Consider the following 21,037-nt stretch of genomic DNA (forward strand, 5'->3'; position numbering starts at 1 on the left):
AATCTATGAAAGATTAGCAAATGCTGTAATTAAAGTGCATATGCGTTATGGTATAGTCTTTAATTGTATGATCCTGTACTGTTATTTTTCCAAAAGATACCCCCATCCACATTCAGTATACAGGACAAATCTGCTCTGTAGATGGATCGAGGCTGTTTGGTAAAGGGCACAGAAAACTTGTCTGTGGGGCCCCTGCCTTATTGGTTGCTGAAATCGGAAGGTGTGTAATGCATGGAGCTGGGGTTTGCAGGAAGAGAAGGGAGGAACTCTTGGGGTAAAAACAAAAATTGCCTTTGCCTCCATAAAGATTTATATGGTAGCACAAAGCAACAGCAAATAGATGTACATACCTCTTGTTGCACTACAATGACTGCAACAAAAGGTAGTAATAAATCGTGCTGCTTTATTACAGTGGGCATCTATTTGGTTTACGGTGGGAAAGCACGGGCAGCCAGAGTGCCCACAATCTCCCACTGGCCTAAGCAGGCGCTCCTGAGGCTCGAGACGCCTGCTTGTGTGCATCCTGGGATTCCTGCGCAGGATCAAGGCCCTCAAGCCCCAGAAGCACCTGCCCAGTTTTCTTTGCTTCCAGAGATGTGGCCCCAGCAATCTCTGGAAGCGGGGAAACGTGTTGCCCATTCTCCCACAAATCAACAGGAGGGACAAGAGGCAATGCGTGTTCTGCCCAATGAAGCAGATCAGCTGCTCCAGGATGTGATCCATTGCATTCGATGCCATCTATTTCTAGCCTTGATCAAGGCAGCTAAATGCTGCCCTGGAGGACCGGCTTCCATTTGTGACGGCCACAGAGCTCTTGCATGACGCGAGACAAATGGCACAATTCAGACTTTCCCTGGGCGGTTGCTCAGTATGCGTGCCTTCCTTATTTTCTGGGTGCCCAACTAGGTACACCGGGGGCTGATGTGCAGAAATGCTGAGCACTCACTGCCGAAAAGGCCATGAGTGGGAGCTGTGCATTGATAACACCAAGGGAGACATCGTAACAGTGAAATGAAAGGGCTGAAAAAACAGGGCGGAGGCAACTCAGATTGGGCACCCAAAATCAGCGGAAATATTTAACACGAATCTCTCTCCAGTTCAGATCTGCCTTTGTGAAAAGAGGCTAATACCTTTGCTTTGCCTCACAGGGATGAAAATAAATTAACTGATGTTTTGTAAAGCGCCATAGAAAAGCCTGGGAGGAAATTAATAACTCTGTCTTCAGAGCTGTATTTGAATAGTGTGCAGGAGATAAGGACTGGGTCACAGATTGAACAAGGTGGAATTTTATAGCTCCAGCATTAACCAGACAACTAACAAGATGTACAGGGGGTGGAGGAAGGAAGCAATTAGCAAGATGAAGGGGGAAGAATGGAGGGGCACTTTGGTTCTCGGTGACACTTTTCATCCACACCGTAGCTCTCAAAGTGCCGCACAATAGTGTGCAAGTAGGACCATCCCCATTCCAGTCTCAGAGGCACTGAAACTCTTTTCAGTATCCCACCACTGCAGATCTAGGAAAAGAATTCATATCTTTTAGCTCCCAATTTAATGCCTTGTCCGCTAGACCAGAATAAGTAATGGGATTGCTTGGGTGCAATTCTGGAGCTTGCGAGCTCCTTGATACATGTATGTGTTTGCAAAACAATGCTATGCTATCAAATTGCTTACAGATAATTAGAAATAAAACCATTGGAAAAGCTGGGTTGTAAAGAAGGATTTATAAAAGAGACCAGAACTGAGTGTCTTGCAAGTGGTGCAGGATACCATTCCAGTAATCTCTTGTATCAACAATGCATATTTTCAATGACAGTCGAAGAGCATAGGAAGTTGCTCATCCATAAAAGTTGCATTTCAGCAATATCTTTCTATCTCTGGAAGAAACTTGCATACATTTTCCTGAGGAAATCCGTTTAGCATCAAAGCATGAAAGCAAGCTTTGGTTTTAGCACAGAAAATATTGCCAAATATGAACATATTAAATACTCACTAGAAATTGATAAAAGTGGAAATTGTAGGGTTTTCGAAAATATTTCTCATCATCCCCATAATACAGGTGTTCACAGGCTGAGTCGTATTTCAGTTCTCGCCAGTCTCCATTGTAAACATACTCGCACTGGCCTCCATAAAAATTAGGATCATATATATATTGTCTTTCATCTTGTGTAAGAATATTGTATCTTTAATGCAAAGACATCATGCGGAAATTAGTTGTTGCTTCTCTTTTTTTGTTAAACAATTATCATGATGGTTTTTTTCACCCCTGCTTTGGCTTTCCGCATCAGCTCTTGGACCACCGGTAGCAACAACTCAAGATCTTCATTTTCAAAAATGGGGGAGACACATGCTTCCCCACTCTATATTGTTGCTGTGTCCTGCAGAAACCAGCTTAGAATAATGTTATCTCCAAGTAAAAAATAAGACAGACTAATAATAGCCCCAGTTATTTCACAGGTAATGTCCTAGCATCTTAAGTTAGATATGGAAAAGACTAACTAAATCATCCTGTCCATCTCTGTCTGTCAGCATAAGATGATGTTCTGATGATTTTCATTTTAGGAACGTGGGTGCCAAGAAATCTAGCTCTGTATATTTGCCAGCAACCAATTATCCACAAATTGCACAAGAACATTTTACTCCACCCCCTCTCACACCCTAGGGTCACAAAGTGCCCTACGATCAAATCCTAAAATGTGCCATATGTGAAGAGTGGGTGAGCCAAAAGGAGGAGCCAGAGCCTTGCTACTGCAATGGCAGGAAACCAGTTACGTTAACATTTGCTAGTGTTTTTTATCTAGCACAGATCTAAAAGTCCTAATCAGCGGGGAGCCCATCGTGTCCCTCAGGAGACTTTTACAGCATAGCACGTCTCACTGTCACTAGAGCATTTCCTTGATATCTTTCTTGATCTCATTTCTTTCCTCTTACTTATTTTCCCATTTACCTCTTCCTCCATGGGGAGTTGCAGCCCTCTGTATCTTTGCAGGCTGTTTTCACTTTGCCAAGCTAAACACAGTTGTCTTATTTAATCTTTCCTCACAAGTCATTCCCTCTGGCTCGCTGGTCATTTCTACTGCTCTTCTCTGAATTCCCTTTAGTTTCTCGATGTCCTTTGGTAACTTGACGGCCCCAAAATGAAAGCACTGTTCCAGGCAGAGCAGCCAACGGACTCGTGGGGACCTAAGGCTAAGGCGTATTGGATGACCCATGATTGCCCTTGTTACTCACTCCTAAATCCAGCGGAGTCCAAGTAGATATCAGTGCAACTCCTCTGAATGGAAATCCTCTCTAAGGGGAAGAGGCTAAATGCCATTACTTTTGTGCTCTAAGACAAACAAATCAGAAGAAAATGTAAAAGTTGACGTTTAATTAAAATTAAGACAGGGTAAGTTATTGATAGACTTGCTCACGTCCTATTCCTGGGTCCTATTTAACTACTTGGGAGTTTTTTCCTTTTGACTTCAAAAGACATTGGATCAGGCTAATATAGAGGCTATATAATGGTTATACATTTCATTGGCGTCTCAATTTAGACGGTAAAGTCTGTGAGACAATCTGTCCTCCTCTGTTTGTACAACATTATTTATATTGTCAGAGCTCAGCAAATTAGAAAAAAAAATTATGGTATTATGGTATTTGAGCAGCGCACACAAAAAAATCCTGGTTTGATTGAAAGAATAGAAATATAAATTAATTACTTACCCTTGCGCTGCTCTTTCAGCTCCAGGAATTGGGTGCATATTTTCACAGAGGATTTCAGTATCGGCATCCTCACAGTTGTTCTCATCAGACCCATCCCTACAGTCTGTCTCTCCATTGCACACAAGGTGGCGTTTAATACAGCGACCTGAAATGCATAGCTGCATATTAATATTTCTTATCTTTACAGTCTGTGTGTAGTCTAACTGGATGGTTTTTAAAGTTCCTGTTTCCTTAAACAAACTATTAAAGCTGAATCAATCTGATTTCCTTCTTCCTTACTCAAAGAAGTATCCCAGTGATGGGAGTTCTGGTTGACTGAGGACCCTCTGGGTAGTCCCAGGATCAGTGTCCAGGGACCAAGAGGCCCTTTCAAAGCCTAAAGTGTCCCCATGGGAGAAGATGAAGGTTGCACAAAAGAAATGCAATTTGCCTTCGCCTAACACCAGCAACACTGGCTACAGAAGCCGCATCCTGCAAACTGCTGGCTCAGGTCATTTCCTCCATAACATAGTTTCATAGTTGTTAGGGGCTGGAAGGGACCTTACAGATCATCGGATCCAGACTCCACATGGTAAGTTGTCTTCTATGCATGAAAAAAAAATCACATAAGCCACAATCAGCATAAATCTCCATCTGGCACAAAAGCCCAAGTGGGTGGAGGGTGTGCTCATTTACCTTTTCTGGCTCCAAAATTAGCGGACCTGGCCCACAGTTCGGTGCATGGAGCCCAGGCTTTGGGAGCTGCAAGCAGAGGCTTGAGCCTGCAACCCCGGCAGGGCCTTGGGGCCCACAGTGAGGCAGCTCAGGCCTCACCTCCCAACAATCAGCCAGGTCCCACAGTGCGCAGGGTGGCGCATAGGCCCGAGTCTTGGGAGCCAGGGAGCAGCAGAGGCTGCTTGGGTTAGCCACCTGGCATGAGGACGGCTGGCCAGAGCCTGAAGGGCCCGGCCTGTGCTAAGAGAGCCCTCAGTGCCAAGACAGGGCATGGGGAAATAGTAGTGCTGCAGCGTGAGGCCCAGCACCCATGAGCCAGCAGCGGTGGTGCAGCATAAATTTCATAGGCATTAGGGCTGGAAGGGACCTCGGAAGATTGTCGAGTCCAGCCCCCTGCCCGAAGGAAAGAGAGGCTCAGCCCTCAGTGCCCAGAGCAGGGCATGGGCTGGAGAGGAGCCCAGCAGTGCAGGAGAGGCCTGGAGAAGTGCTCCAGCAGAGGAGACCTCGTTGAGCTATGCCCTTTATATTGGCACTCTATATTTTGCAGTTGAAAGGTTGTGTTGTTATGTTGTAAATAGTGTTATTTAGAGTTTGACCTTGGATATTGGTTAATGTTCACTGTAAATATATGCATATGATATTTAGTTTTATGTTTATGTATATTATAACTCAATAAATTGTATCTAGTTAAGAACTTTGGGCTTGGGATAACTCTATAGAAGAAAGAGGGACCTGCTCAAAATGCTGGCATCCCTTTCACTGCAGCCACTACTGCCTACCCATCCCATCCTATTGAGAATAGGGCACACCCTTGGGTGTACCTGGGTTACAAAGCCACAAGAGGTATTTCAGTATTGAGGCTGAAGTGATTTTTGATGTGCTTTCATGGGCTGGGTGAAAGGGAGAATGCCTCTCTCACTCTACCTTTGAATCTCCTTACTCTTGCTTAGGCCCAGCGCCAGGACAGGAGTTTGGTCCTCAGTGTACAGAGACAACCAGAGTTGGAACCATTCCGAAGCTTTCCATTGCCGTGTGCAGCGGAGCACAGCTGAAAAGCCTGCATCGGGCACCTGCTATGTTCCAAAAAATGGATCTGGTGCGTGGGAATCTTGTCAAGTTTGCTTTGCCAAGGCTCCAGTATGAGTCCATTATCTAAGAACGTGTTCTTGAAAAGGACTAATCGCTTCTCCAGTTGGCTAAATGGAATTAACTTTGTCAGATTAATGTGCAGCTATGTCCGTTCAAGTTGCAGAAGGTGTTTCGGGAGTTGGCTACAATAAACATATTTCAGAAATGAACATCTGTGGGAAGCACCGTGTGAGACTGTGCGCACCACTGACAGCCGCCAGAAAAACCTAAAACACGAAGGGCCAAATCCTCAGCAAGCGTAAACCAGCATTGTTCCAGTAACCAGAGGAGTGACGCTGATTTTCACCACCCTGAGGACTAACTATGGTACATTTTGTAATTTTTATAAAAAGAACATCTAATTTTTAAGAACAAGAGGGTATGTTGATAAAAATATGTGGATACAAGTTAATTTTGCTGGGAACTTTATTGTGGGCATTCAACATAGGCAGGGTTAGTCGAGAACATTTCTGTCAAAACTGTTTTCTGACAGTCAAATGTTTTTCCGACTAGACTTTTTTTCTCAAGCATTGCCTGTTTTCCACAGTTACTTTCAGGTTTTCATCAGAAGCACAACAACAAATACCCTAAATGACTGAAATACAAGAATTTGTGAAGCAACCAAAAAACCAACACGCGGGTAAGTTTATATATCTCCCATTATGCTTTTCCTTCCTGTTATTCAGGGGGAAGAAAGTGGTGCACCATGGGAAATGTAGTATACTCAGAGATAGTCAACTATAGTTAGGAATAGAAACAAAGGTATCCAAATGACAACTCCCATGAAGTGCTCTTTTGAACTGAAACTTTTCAGTTTCCTGTATGCTCTTGAATAATGTACGTTTTACATATGAAGCCATTCTTTTTCGGCCCTTAAACTATGGCATACATGGAGCCCCTGGAAAAAGAGGACTATATAAAACAGACGCTTCTTTTTCCTTACACCAGGACAGCCAACATTGTTGGCCAAATAATAATCTGGATCAGCACCTGCGCAACTCTGACAGATTGCGCACCACCAATTTAAAACAATACAACCTTCAGTACCACCAGCAAATTTTTCAGTTCAACCTTATGTACTGCCAGCAAATTTTTGTCATATAAAGTAATTATAATAAATATGTTAACATGTACCACTGACAGGTTGTCTGCATGATACTGGTGGTACGCATATCACAGATTGGGAACCATGGGTCTAGATTCCCCTAGCAATGAAAATCACCCCAAAGCTTCAGTGAAACCACTAGAAAACATGTTGGACCACCTGAGGAACTGGTCCATGGCTCTCAGAATTCAGCCTCTTCCATGGGAGCTGACTTAATTTTTCCACACCTTTTGATAGACCTCCACTCACCTGTCTCCTTGCACTGGAAGTCTTTTCCACAGTTTCCTCCTGCTTCACATGTTTTGGTGGTTCGGCATGCTTGTTCATCCCAGAAATGTCCAGCACATCTGTTCCCTTTAAACTTAGCAGGCTGTAGCAAAGTTCTGTGCCTGTACTAAATCATGATATAAAGAAAGAAAGAAATTAGCTAATAAATACAGTTATACCCAGAAAAGATATGGATTTTATTAACTGGATGAAGCGATAAAAAAATCTCCTATAATTTACCCTATTTTTAAAGGGTTTTAGTTACTGGGCATAAAAATAAAGCACACACTAAAACTTTATCAGTAGAGTTACTGCTGCCATCTATAAAAGTTAGTTGAATCGCTTGGCAAGGCTAAAAAAAAATCAAGCAAGATGCAATACGGCCAATTCCCTTCCCTCTCAGGCATGTTTGTCCATTGAGTTTAGCAGTTACTCCTGGTTTAAGCTTGAAATGAATAATTCCTATTATTTTGAATGGAGAGGCTGTATTAAGGCATCTAACTAGATTGTGTACATTATGTACAGCTGTAGCTCTTTGTGACTATGGAGTCTTCAGTTCTTGAGTTTTGTTACTTACATATTTTAACTAACTGTTTGTTTCTAAGAAAAAGCTAAGTGGATGCAGGATTCTGTGAAGGAAATGTATTTGCACAGCCCATGACTCAGCTTCTACCTGAGTGGCAATTGGATAGTTATGAAACACTGAATAGATACCTATGGAATGCTTTGGTCTTTTATTCATCCCTTTTTTCTAAAAATCCCAGGCAGCAAATATTTGTTAGGTTGAATGCAGTGGCGATTTCCAGAGGAACTGTCTAAATCTACAATGCCACCATCTAATAATTATTTTGATTGGGCCATGAAGAGTCTTTTTCTGGTTTGGCCCTGCAAAAATCAAAAAGCCCAGAAGAGATCTGGATCAAAATATTGACTGTGCTAGGTTTCCATTTTATCTCATCTTCGTACAGTTAAGCATAAATTAGGCTACTTTGGGTTTCTGCAAAAGTGTATCATTGGAGTTAGGTTTAATAAAACCAAAACTAGGTGTGATCTCAACCAAACCATTGACATTTAGGGAATTTGGAATAAAAAACTTCAAGTTGGGCGACACTTTAATTTTGGAGATTCCTCTTAGGATTTATCAGGCTTGAATAAATGGAACAAGGATACAGAAATAAGAAGTTTGTGCAAAGTGAAATTTTACCTTTCATCATACCATTCAGAATCACTGCCTGTATCAGGAGTGGAAAATAGTCCAGTAATGCTAGCTGACTTTTCCATGTTCTGGATTTTTTTTGTCTAGTTCTGTGCTTTCCAAGTGGTATTAAATGTACATGTATTGCGTAGTGGATGCAGTGCAAGCTGTGAGGATATCAGGCAGAAATAGAAGCAAAAATCCTACCAGAGAGGCACACAAAATATACTGGCAGATTTTGATGTCTCTTGAACTGAAAAGGAAGGTGTTACAGGATGCACCCAGAGGCTGGCTGTGATGGCCCCTGGTGGCTGCCTTAGTCCTGCCCTGCTCTCATTCCAGCTCCTGAGCCTGCTGCCTCACCTGCTATGGTTTGATGTTAGAGATAGTGAAGGGAGGCTGCCCTCAGAGCTTTAGGTGCTCTCTCTCTCCATACTCAGTTCTTTTCCCAGGCTCACCTTGGCCCACCGAATTTGGGCTCCGATCCTACCACCCAGTCTCTCAGCCTTGGGGCTCAAATCCTGTTGGTTCTAATCACTTCAAGGGCTAAATGTGTGGCCTCCAGCCTCCCCTACAGCCACATCCATGCCTCGCAGATGTGATTTTGCTTTTGTAGGGGTTTCACATCTCTAGGCCCCTGGGATCCCTGGCCCATGCAAAGCTACTCACAATCTGTCTCAGCCCTCCTAGCACCTCTGATCCAGGACAAAGATGCTCTCTCTATATGCCGCCCCCCACCCCGCCCAGCTCCTTAATTGGTCTCATGCTCCTGAATCCCTGACTCTGCAGGGGTTGCTATTCCCAGTTTCTAAATTGGGTGCCCTTCAGGCACCCCGATGGCCTCCTATCCACCCCATTCAGACACACCTGGTTACTCTGTGCCAGCTCAGAGTACACACAGTGTTACTCTGTGCCAGCTCCAACACCCTATTAAATCCCCTCTGGGGTTTCCCAGGGTTTCAGCCACTGCTACCCTGGGGCTGCTACTTCTTGCAGCTTCCCCAGGTACTGGTGCTGCCCAGAGTCCCCTCTGTTGCATCCAGGGCAGTAGGAGTTTTATCTGCAGTGGGATCTGGTCCAGACTGCCTCCTCTGGTTTAGGAGCCAGGCTTTAAGTAGGCTGTGGTTCAGCCCGCAGCTTGCTCTTGGATGTTGCAGTTCAGGCCTGATCTGCCATCACTGCCTTCTCCCCTGATGCTCTTGTAGCCCTTTGTGGGTTTCCCTGGCTGAATATTGCTTCTCAGCTGGCCCCCAGCCCAGCTGCTTAATTAATTGCAGCCCGGCAATGCTGACTTCCTATCTCTCAAGTAGCCGAGCTTAGGAGCCCCTGCTACAGAAGGCCCTATCTATTTTATGTATTGTAGGTACAGAAACAGAACTGGGAATATAAAGTGAGTATAACATATAAGCTATGGCCAAGGCTTATGCTATGAAGGTTATGACGGTATATATATATATATGAAATTTTACAGAAAATAGCAGAGCTGTCAAAGAAAGGACTTTCTATTAGAATATTTGCATTAGGAGTCAGAGGAACTAGATCTGGACAGGTTACAGGGGTGGGCGGATGAGAACAGGATGGGTTTCAATACTGACAAATGCAGGGTACTGCACCTGGGGAGGAAGAACCAGCACCATACCTACAGGCTGGGGAACTCCCTTCTTGTCAGTGCAGAGGCAGAAAAGGATCTTGGAGTCATCATTGATGCCAAGATGAACATGGGCCGGCAGTGTGGGGATGCAGTCAGGAAGGCCAACCGCACCTTGTCGTGCATCCACACATGCATCTTGAGCAGGTCCAAGGAGGTGATCCTCCCCCTCTATGTGGCACTGGTCAGGCCGCAGCTGGAGTACTGCGTCCAGTTCTGGGCGCCGCACTTCAGGAGGGATGTGGCCAGCATTGAGAGGGTCCAGAGGAGGGCCACACACATAATCAGGGGGCAGCAAGGCAGGCCCTACGAGGAGAGGCTACGGGACTTGAACCTGTTCAGCCTCCACAAGAGGAGGCTGAGAGTCGATCTGGTGGCCATCTACAAACTGGCCAAGGGGGACCAACAGGCTATGGGAGAGTCCCTGTTCCCCCGAGCACTACGGGGGGTGACAAGGAACAACGGCCATAAATTGACTGAGAGTAGATTCAGGCTAGACATCAGGCAGCGCTACTTCACTGTCAGGGCAGCTAGGATCTGCAACCAACTTCCAAGGGAAGTGGTGCTCACTCCTACCCTGGGGGTCTTCAAAAGGAGGCTGGATAATCACCTAGCTGGGGTCATTTGACCCCAGCATCCTTTCCTGCCCATGGCAGGGGGTCGGATTTGATGATCTACTTAGGTCCCTTCTGACCCAGCCAACTATGAAACTATGAAATGTAAGTAAAGCCCAGGTAGGAAAGGAGGAACATCTTAGCCAAATGTTCCAGCCTCATTCTTCTTTCGCTTGAACTAGTTTTATATTTTGTAAGTTAAATCGGCTCCAGTGAAATTACTTTTAATTGATGTCAGTGTATGTGAGACGGGGGGACTCAGGCCCCATGTTTCTAGTACAGGAGAGTGTTTATCATATTTGGACAAGTTTACTGGATGCTTCAAAAATGATGAATATGTATAATATATATAATTAATGTGTGTATATCCTCATCACAGGCACATCTGAAGATAAATGAATACATTACAGTGAAGTCTTACTTTTTTTTCTTGGCAAGCGAAGCAATCAGTCCATTCTGACCACTGGCTCAGCTGACAATCAACGGGAGCTGGAGTATTAGCACTTCTTCTAGTTCTTCTAAAGAGAGTAAGTGAGACCAGTCTATGTTTTGAAGTGGAGCCAAGCAACAAAAACATTATGATATTCATTTTCATGAACAAATTTTGCAGGAAACTAGGAACTAGAGATAGTTGGATTAGATGTTGTTCAGCTGTGGCAAATAGGTATAGCTGTCCTGAGATTATTGATGCTGTGCTAGTTCACATCTTGTAAACACTGATTAGGGAAGGAAGCAAAGCCAGCACTTGAGTGTCTTCACCTCTTCTTTCCTGCTCTGCTGGCAACCCCCATCCCTCCCTAGTAACGCGGTTGTAAAAAGCAGAAATATTTCAGTAAATAAATAACTACAACGATTTAGAAGTGGGTGGGCAAAAAAGAAAATTTTATATGTGTGTGGGCTGCAAAAGGAGAAGAAAACTTAATATGGCTTTCAAGGTGACAAGTTGCGTTAGGAAGCAATGTTTTGCTCTCTGGCTCTCTTTTGAAGACTACTTATAAAAGAAAATATATAATGGAAGTGAAGGGACAGTTTGAAGTGAAGGCTATGTATAAAATAGGAGGTAAAAGATAATGTTGGGAGCAGCATTGCAAAAAGGTGCAGTTACAAGATTACGGAAAAGGAAGGCAAAATAACCTCTGCTGAAGGGAGGAAAGCCAGCAGGATAACATTTGGAATACAAAGCTCTTTCTTCCCAGCATTTCATCACAAAGTTATCAAGAAAATGTGTTTGCAAGTGCATGGACATGGCATTATATTGCATTAAAATATAGTATAATTCAACTTTTATGGAAGTCTGAAAATAACACTGCGGTATATATAGGTAAAATGGAATGATGTCACTGTGCTTCTAAATGTAACACGGCTAAATACTATTGTCTTTTATACTTGCAAAAACTCTTTGCCACTGGTGAACATGCATGATTTTAATTCTACTTAATTGGTATGTTACATGGGGCAACAAAGAGCATAATTTCACCATAAACAAAGGCAAAAAGGCATTGCAAGTCTATATAGATTAAAATTTAAGTTACTGCTTGACATCGGCCCAGCAAAGCATAACTGAGCTTCAGAGTCACCAATTAAAATCAGTAGAAATAATCAGTCAAATTGTAAGTGTGCAAAATATGCCTAAATTCAATAGAAAGCGTCCTTGGTATAAAAGAGGAGGCAGAACATTGCATAGGAGACATTTTTTACTAAGATAAAATTTCAGTTGGCTTTGGATCAGATCAGATCATGTAGGATGAGACTCAAGTAAGCAGCAGCAGTACACCGCACCAAGAAGATACTTATTAGGAGTGTGCAAAGTGGGCCCTATTAGATTTGGATTTGGCCCGAATCAGGGACAGCGGTTGATTGATTCTGATCACTGTCCCTGATTTAGTTTGGCCAAGTCTGAATCTGATGATTCGATGCTGATCCAGAGAATCAGCGATTCAGAAACAGACACAGCTTTAAAAGTTTTTTCTACATACCTTGAGGTACCAGCGCGGCTCATGACTGCTGTGAGGATGGGGTGAATAGAGCGTCCCACAGGATTTCAGGGGGGCCCTCTGCATGCTTAGCAGTGAACCCACTCTCCTGTGCCCCCCCCCGCCCTTGGCGATCAGCCGTGGGGGGACCCTGGCTGCCCACCTAGACCCAGGAGGCACCAGTCGATAGCCAGGGGGTGCACTGTGGGGGCGGAGCCTGTGTGGACGGAAAACTGGACCAGACTTGTGGGTCTGCTGCCGAACACACTGGGGAGCCCCTGTGGGACACTCCATGCGCCCCCATGTTGCAGGGTGCAGAGTCCCTGCTACCTCGAGGTATGTAGAAAAAACATGTAAAGCTGTGTCTATGTCCGAATCGCTGAATCTTTCCGAATCTCTCCAGATTGATTCCATTTGGAGAGATTAAAAGGTCCTCTGATTTGATTCAGATCTGGAGATGCAGCCACCGAATCAGGCCAAATCTCTGCCGAATCAAATCAGGGACCAAAGCTTCGCACCGCCCTAATACTTATCTCATCATAGAGCAGTTGTTATGATCTGCACGCCACCTGCCCCGGAGTCCAACCATTTTCATTTGCGCAACATGGCACCTTGTGTTGTGGAACCAGCAGTACTGCCCTGAAATAACAAGGTTCGCCATAGCTCAGAAAACATGTTGGGGAGTTATTTCTAATTGAGAGCATTATTATTATTATGCTGGTGATTAACTAATGAGCTGTCTGTTTTACTGAAAAGACTCCAGTCCAAAGAGAAATATTGATAATTAGAGGAGGTATAGGGTGCATTAGGGATTCAGCAGAAACTGTACAAGAGAGAATACTAAATGAAAGACGCAAAAAGCTCGGCGAGGAAGCCTGTGGATAGACATCAGTGCACTGGATAAAAACACTCTGGATCTGCCAGAAAACAAGAGAAGCCTTCAGACAACCGTAAAGCTCTGACACACACACACACACGCGCGCGCGCGCGCACACACACACACACACACACTTTTGACAGTAGGATTTGGTGGCTGTCTTCTTCGGCACTTCATAAAGTATTTAATTGGCTCACCTTCGTCTGGATTTAAATTTACCTCTTCATTATTCCGTCTTGTTTGATAAGTTCATCAAACATCAAAAATCTCGTCTTTGTTCATTTTCAAAAGGGATTACCAGAGTAAGCCTCCATAATTAAGTGTATCTCTACTGCATTTTTTTTCTTTCTGCTTCCTCCCTGCCTCCATGTTCCAATTATCACTGATACCTTTTTTTGATCCTTCTAAATCATATTTGCCTTCAGAACAAGTTTGCAATTAACAGCTGCAGAAATACCCAATATCTTCCTATCATAAAGCTGTGGCTGAAAAGAAACGTCATGTATTTATTCCTTTTTTTTTAAAGCTAAAATGACATTCAAAAAGTAAGAAAGACAAACAGGTAGATAGATATTCAATGCCTGTTTAATTCAATATTAGAATGTAATATTATCACCGAGAAAATGGTGTGCGTTTACATTGTATTGTAAGCCAGACTGTGCACAGATGTGTGTTGTTTCTGCATAATATTATTGACTATAAGCAGTAGATGTTCACAATAATTGTAGTGCTAAACAGTAAAATTAAAGGGAAATATATTTAATAATAACACTTGATAGATGAGAAATACACCCAAAGAACGCAAAACCAATATAGTAATGTTAATAAGATCATTTTCTTTAAAAAAAAAAAAAAAAAGGTACTGCCTTAAAAAATAAAGCATATACAGGGATCTCAAATAACAAGGAATGACAATTGCTAGCATATCCTTTGGACAACTATCAATATATTTTTCTGGTAACTCCTTACAGAAGACATAATATCTATATTCTTCAGGCTGGAACTGAAGTGATAGGTTTGCCTGGTATGCAGTAATGTCGATATGTAAAGCTGTCTCTTAAGTTACATGGCCATGGACTTACCTCTGGGAAGACAATCCTGTTAACTCACTGTGCGCTGTAACTGTATCCTGAAACGATATTACATAGACTAGCAAGCAAATCAGAAGAGAAACCTTACTCAGGCTGCCCCACATTTCTTCTAGGAATGTAAATGTTCAGTATACAAATAGATGAAAAGAAAAGTCTGTTTTTTCGCTTGGAGACCCTGTGGTACCAGGGTCGACAGGAAGTATATCGAAATCTCTGGACTCCAAAGCATGGCCGAATATTGTAAATCATTGACAAAAGCATAAATCTGACCACAGAGCTGCAGGATACATTCTGAAGGCCATCGCCCTTTTGGAAACAGATTCTCGGCTATTGAGTAAAGCAATATATTTAATCATGTTTCTGTTTACCTGGTAAAGTCCAATAAGTCTTATCATTGCAATGTTCACTGGACCAACCTCAAACACGCTTCCTAATTTTGAGAGAGAGGAGACTAATTGTATTTAATGTAGAGACTTTAATGTAATTTTTGAGCATCTGATATTTTATTGGGGAAAAGTTTTGCTGTATGGCAAATCAGATTGTGTGGTAGAATCCTGTTAGGAAGGATGGAAGTGCCATGCCCAATATAGAATACTAAAGGAGATGGCAAATCATTTTTTTCACATTGCCTGCTCCAATAAAATAGTTTCCAATGTCCAAAGCTGTTGGTTGAGTTATTGCTCAGCTTATAATGGCTGTCATGTTTGCCTGCACAGTCACTGAATCACCAGAATCTAAATCTTTATTTTCTAAAGTGATTTGGGACGAGAAAGATGCAGCTCAAATCTAAAATCCTGTCCTCTTCTACATGCTGTGTGAACCCATCTGTCAATCTGTCTCCAGTCCAAAGTTGTGCCGACCTTTAGCATAAATGGCTGCTTTGCACAGTCAAATGCCTTCTCAGCATCTCGTGAGATTATAAAAGCATTATATCTTCCCCCCACCCCCCCAAAGCCTCAGAAACATACTATATATAATGAAAGTTATTTGTGGTATGTCTCCTAGATAAAAGGCTGGACTGGTTTGTGCAATCAGGCACATCAACAATTTCTAACTGATTGGTTAGGTCGCTTTGGGGGTGGGTGTGAAAGAGAAAGATTTAAGCCATAAAGTAATGCACACCATGCTAGAGATGGGATTAACGAACGTCTCTCAAAGGTGTTATGTACTGAAAGTGGGATATATAAAAATTATGGCTCCATTTATAACATTATGAATTGAACTTGTCTGAAATGTGTGTTGGATCCTTGCCTCTGGACCTGAATTAATTTTTTCAACTGCTTTGCTTGAAATGCTGGAAATGGTTTAGACAGGATAAGTTGTACAGTCACCTTCAGGAAAGTATCCCTACAACTTTGGACAGGGAAATCACTGAGAGGTGGGTAAATGGAAATACTGGTAAAGTAGGACTCTCCATAGGAATTAAGCCATGGATTTGAACTTGTGTCCAGCAAACTCCCTGGTAAAGTCTCAGTTGATTGCAGAAGGCATTCTGCAGACCCTCGTGCAGACACTACATTAACCTTTTTACACAAATCTGTTTCTTCTGCTGAGGTACGTCCAAGCGTATCATAAAAAGATGTATAACTCTTCATTTAAAAATCTTGCATAGCGAAAATCAGAGGCTGATTAATTCATTGTAAACACATTTGGTCACATGTATAACTGGCTGTTCTCAGTTCCAGCTGAGTGGATTTAGATGGCTGTTGTGTGAATTGCATCTCCACTTCCTTAATGTTTTGTTCAAACTGCATGAGGGAATCATTCTTTTTTTTTTTCTTGCTGATAAGAATACAGTATTTTGTTCCACTTCAAAAAGTCTCCAACTAAATCATAAATTCTATAGTGTCTTATCCACAAGAACTAGAATTAATGTCTGCATGCAGAAACCATAGATCTTCTAAATAGCACCTGAATGCTGTCTTTGGTGATGTGGTTTTATTAAACAATAAGTCTACAAAACCAAGGCTTAGGGGGAAATTATATTTCACAAGCAAATATGAAATTGCTCCCCAGCAGTTTAGCCTTTCAACTTCACTGTGTCTAGGCTTACACTTTCAGTGTATTCAAATGTCTTTGGCTGTAAAAGATAGGATGCAACTGTGATGGTTCAGAAATTATGCAAGAGGCAAGGATTTCTTAGGGTGACCCCTTTTATTGGCCCAACTGTGTAGTTGGGATCAGGTTGGACAAGCTTTCAATGCAAGACATTCTTCCCCAGGTCTGATCACAAGGAGCCAGACAGAGCACAGGAAAAAACAGCAGTGGGAAGGGGTGAGAAAAAATTCTTAGGGGTAGCAGAGACACAATTAGCAGAAGAAAAGAAGCTGATTACTGGGTGATCAAGGCCTATCAAAAGGGAGGAGGGCTATTCATACCTTTCATGTGTGGAAAGAATTCAAGGGTCAGGTAAAATACAGTGCGCCATAAAACCGATATCTATGTTTAGTCCTTGGCACTTAGTGTCCAACTAGTTTATGAATTATTGGTGTTAGGTAGATTTCCCTTGAGAACAAAAATAGTGAGGTTGTGGTTGTGAAACGGAGTGGTTGTTCTGAGAAGTGTGTGTGCGTGTGTGTGTGTATCTCTGTCCTTTATATATATATTTTTTTCAGTGAGAGTTCACTCTGGTGCACTGTTGCTGTTTAGTTCCCTAAACATGCCTTTCCCAAAATGTGATATACCTAATCCAGTGCACCAAGTGGCCTCACAGCAACTACATGGGTGAAGGTCATCATTTGTGAACCGGGGGGGGGGATGCAAAGTGTTACTTGCACATACTGCAACATGAGAGCTTAGTGTTAGCAAAGAGTCCAAGAGTACTAAAGGTCAGACTGGATTGGGCAATTCTGGGAACATACTTTCAATCAAAACAGACCCCTGCCTAGCTATGTATGAAATCTGGCCACCAGGATCACCTCCATTTTGGGTGGATTCAGCTTCAGTTAGCTGTTGTTCGCTTACAAGCCATTCTTGTCCAAGGGTTTAGTGGTAATTATAGTTTTTTGTGGTGAAAAGTCAGTAGAACTATGCCATCTGCATATTCAAAGAATCACAGAATCAGAGAAAAGTGGATCTAGGGAAGACCTCAGGAGGTCATCTGGTCCAACCTGCTGCTCAAGGAAGGATCACTTGTATGTAAAGCAGGAGGACAAGAGCCACTGCAAGGGCCGAATGTGGTTGTTAAAATACATTCAAGAGGTCCAAGAAAGATTCCTGGCATTTGAGTCCATACCTGACCAAGTTTCATAGTGGCTGCATGAAGATATAGAAAAGGACCAAAAAGAATAGGTCCTCATGGGATTCCAGAAGTCATAAGGTCTAGCAATAGATGTCCTATATCCCATTGATTTCAATGGATTTTGGATCAGGCATATAGCACATGATTTAGGAAGGCTCATATTTAAGCAAGATTGCTCACAATGGGAGTCTATACATGTTTAAAGGTAAGAAGATGCTGAAGTCTTCTGTACAATCATGGTTATATTCTGACAACAAGCACCTCTAAAGTACCCCAGATAGATATTGGATAGACATAAAATGTAAAGCTGAAGAACACGTTCTGTTCTCTTTTCTCCTTGTCCTGCCTGAGCAGACCATCTCTTCAAATAGCTAGAAAAATAACCATGTGATAACTCTTATTGCCCCAACAATAATTTTTAATCTTGTCCAACAAAAAGCATCTTATCTGCTTTGCACATGAGGATCAATAAAGCTACAAACATTTTCTTAAAATAACTAGATAACTCCAGTCATTCTACTACCTGATGTAGACATATATGACTAGCTCTCCCTCTACTGGAAAAACATCAATATAACTCCTCTGTATGGAAATAACCAGAAGCTCCGTTTAATAGAAATTATGTGAGCCAGTGATCTGTGTTTTGGCCTCTTATAAGGAAAGTGAGATAGGAATTCCCATGTCTGAAAATGACCTCTAGCATAAGGGTTGCAGTTAAGTCCCACTTCAGCTCTAAAGTATTACCATAAACCTTAAGTGAAGGACACAACCCGAGATGGCCACCTTCTGCCGAGTGTCTGTATCAGCTCATTAGACTCTCTTGGCATATAGCTAATGTTGAGCTGTGCTTTGAAAACAGCCCTGTCAAGAGTCAGGATCCTAAAACTACCCCAAGACTTTGGGGCATTTGTATGTGTAGTTGTAGTCTGGGCCGCACCCTAGTCCAGTGCAATGTTCTTGGAAACCAAACTGGCATAACCACAATACACGGCTTTTTGGAAATTCATGGATTCTGTCTGGTTGACTAGCCTTTTGGCAGCTCTCACATGGCCATCACTTCTGGTGCTGCATTGTCATAGTATGCAAAGAAATCCATTTAATGTTCTTGAATCCTATATGGTCACGCCAGCCAAAAGTCTGTCACTTAAACACACATTTAAGCATATAAAAACATGGCCTTGTTTTCAGAGATGCAGCAGTTGTTCCTAGAGGACTCATCGAGGGCTTTATGCAGATCTGATTAGTGAAAATTACTTTTCGATCTGTCCCCAGTATAATCATGACAATAAGTTAAAGTTTCCTGCAATGATATCACAACCAAATAAAAGGTTTGAAATATCCTCAAATTTCCCTAAACTTGTTGGGTGGCTCCTATTCATTCTACAAAAAACACCTGTCCTTTCTCTGAGGTCCCAGGCAGATGTTAAGATGAGTTTAACCAGATAATCATGTTTTAAATAGTAGCCTGGCCACACGTTCAGGCAAATAGTAAGTAGTAAAATGGAAAGCAAGCCATAACATTATTCCACAAAATATGTGTATTAATTTTGTGGCTGATTTCCACTGTACCTTAAATGGAACATGTGTTAGGGTTAGGACTACACTGAGATCTCCAACTTGCCCCTGGGTAGTCCTCCAGGTGGACAATCAGCTTGTTGTTAGCTGGCTCTGAGGCTGCACTAGGGCTTGAACAGGGCTTAGTGTGGTCCATGTGGGCCGACAATCACCTGATCATTGTCTAGCTCCAGGAACTGCTCCAAGGCCAGTTGGAGCCCTGGTGCAGCCTCTATCCAGCCAACACTCAGCTAATCACACACAGGCTCCAGGGATTGTTCTAGGGCTTGAATTGAGGCCAGCTGGAGTCCCGGTGCTGTCCCAATCCGGCCAACAATCATCTGATCATCAGCTGCCTAGAGACCTCTCTGGGGGTGTTTGAAGCCTCTGTGAGGTCCTGATCCATCTGATGGTCAACTCATAATCAACTAACTCTGGGGATCACACCAGACCTTGAACTGCTGGTATCCTGAAGGCAGTCAACTATGGGTTAATTGTCGGGCACCTGGGTTTCAATTTTCCAGTGCAGCAAAGCCCAACATCATGACCCCAAGCTTCCTCTGCACTAGCAAGTAGGGTGCAGTTGGGACCCAATCTCAAAATCACATTACCTGCCATGCCTGTGTGGCATGTTAGGAGGTTCAATTGTTGGAATCAGGGGATCCCATTATGCCCTAAGTGAATGTCTGTCAACTGCCCAAGAGACTGAAAGAACCAGATGAAAGAATATTCCCAGGGTTTTATTTGCTCGCTCTGGTCTGCTTAATAAGACCCAATGAAAGAACAAAATCAACACCATGTGGCTAAGGTGACTGGCCATAGAGTAGCAGTAACTAACCAATGGAAAATTCGTTTGACGAATACAGATTGTGTGTTGGCCAAAAAGTGAAATAGGTAGACAAGTTTCTTTGGGTAAATCCAATATCTTTTATTAGGCCAACTCAAATAGTTGGAATCAAAAGAGTAGGTCTAATAAAAGATATCGGATTTACCCAAAGAACGTTGTCTGCCTATATCCTTAGACCAACACGGCCACAACTTACATCCCTGCAACATCAACAAGTGATATGCACAGGTATGAAACATTAACTGAATCACTGCAAAAATCATAAGAACATCCTAAAATTCAAGATCTCTTTATGAACCATGGTGACACTTTCAGGGTCAGTGGTTCACTGTGGATAGCTGGTACATCATTAGTAATGATCAGTTGTTTTTCATTCTGAAGATATTAATATGGGCAGTAATAATATTTTGTTCAGTATGTGTACTATGGTCCAGTGGCCTTGGACCCATTTGGGCAGGCTGTGTAAAAATGTAGAATGAAAAGTTGATGGCTATCCCAACGAGTTTACATTTCGATATTTACACTGGGCAGACTGGTCGTTATGTGTTGTATTGTTAGTTCTCTAATCATGTTAATTTGTTATTTGCATGGGATTGAACAGAGACATGTATAAAGAGGGGAGGAACAGGGCAGAAAAAGGAGGACCAGAAAAAATTCTTACCTCCACCATCTTGGGGATATTATGGGAAGGATTTAAAAGCCCATGAAAGAAAGTAAGGCAGTAAGAAGTACCATCACTGAAGTCTACTTTTCCTGAATGATCCTTTCCAAGAAAAAGGTAAACCCTTGCACATGCATGAGAAAGTTATGATGGTAACTAGGAAGCTAGACTGAATCTCCATGATCCTCTTGTTCTCTTAGTGCCACTGCTCTCCAGCTGGTTTTGTTCCATGTGTAGACATGCCCATAAACTTTTCTTCTGACTCTGTCTCCCCCTTTATGGTTCTTTCATCATCTTGTGGACTACCCATTCCTGTGATTTATCTTTACATCCAATGCCCTTGACCTCCCGTTGTACTTTTCACTGTCACTGGGCTTGGGCTGTCACATAGGTGATCCTAGTTGTCTTCTTGTCATGGCC

General features: G+C 42.6%; 1 protein-coding gene across 1 annotated transcript in view; it reads right to left on the reverse strand.

The window, feature by feature from the left end:
* C8A (complement C8 alpha chain) overlaps positions 1 to 14,583 on the reverse strand; it is a 34,917-nt gene extending 20,334 nt beyond the window's left edge. Inside the window, exons 1-5 of the mRNA XM_019501229.1 lie at positions 14,306 to 14,583; positions 10,795 to 10,891; positions 6,899 to 7,043; positions 3,703 to 3,847; positions 1,991 to 2,180 (exon numbers count right to left, since the gene is read on the reverse strand). Of these exons, the coding sequence (XP_019356774.1) occupies positions 1,991 to 2,180; positions 3,703 to 3,847; positions 6,899 to 7,043; positions 10,795 to 10,891; positions 14,306 to 14,418 (690 nt within the window). The 5' untranslated portion in view covers positions 14,419 to 14,583. The remainder of the gene's footprint in view (positions 1 to 1,990; positions 2,181 to 3,702; positions 3,848 to 6,898; positions 7,044 to 10,794; positions 10,892 to 14,305) is intronic.
* Positions 14,584 to 21,037: the final 6,454 nt, after the last annotated feature.

This window comes from Gavialis gangeticus, unplaced genomic scaffold, assembly GCF_001723915.1.
Source record: "Gavialis gangeticus isolate Ggan-Ray unplaced genomic scaffold, GavGan_comp1, whole genome shotgun sequence".
Taxonomy (NCBI): domain Eukaryota; kingdom Metazoa; phylum Chordata; order Crocodylia; family Gavialidae; genus Gavialis; species Gavialis gangeticus.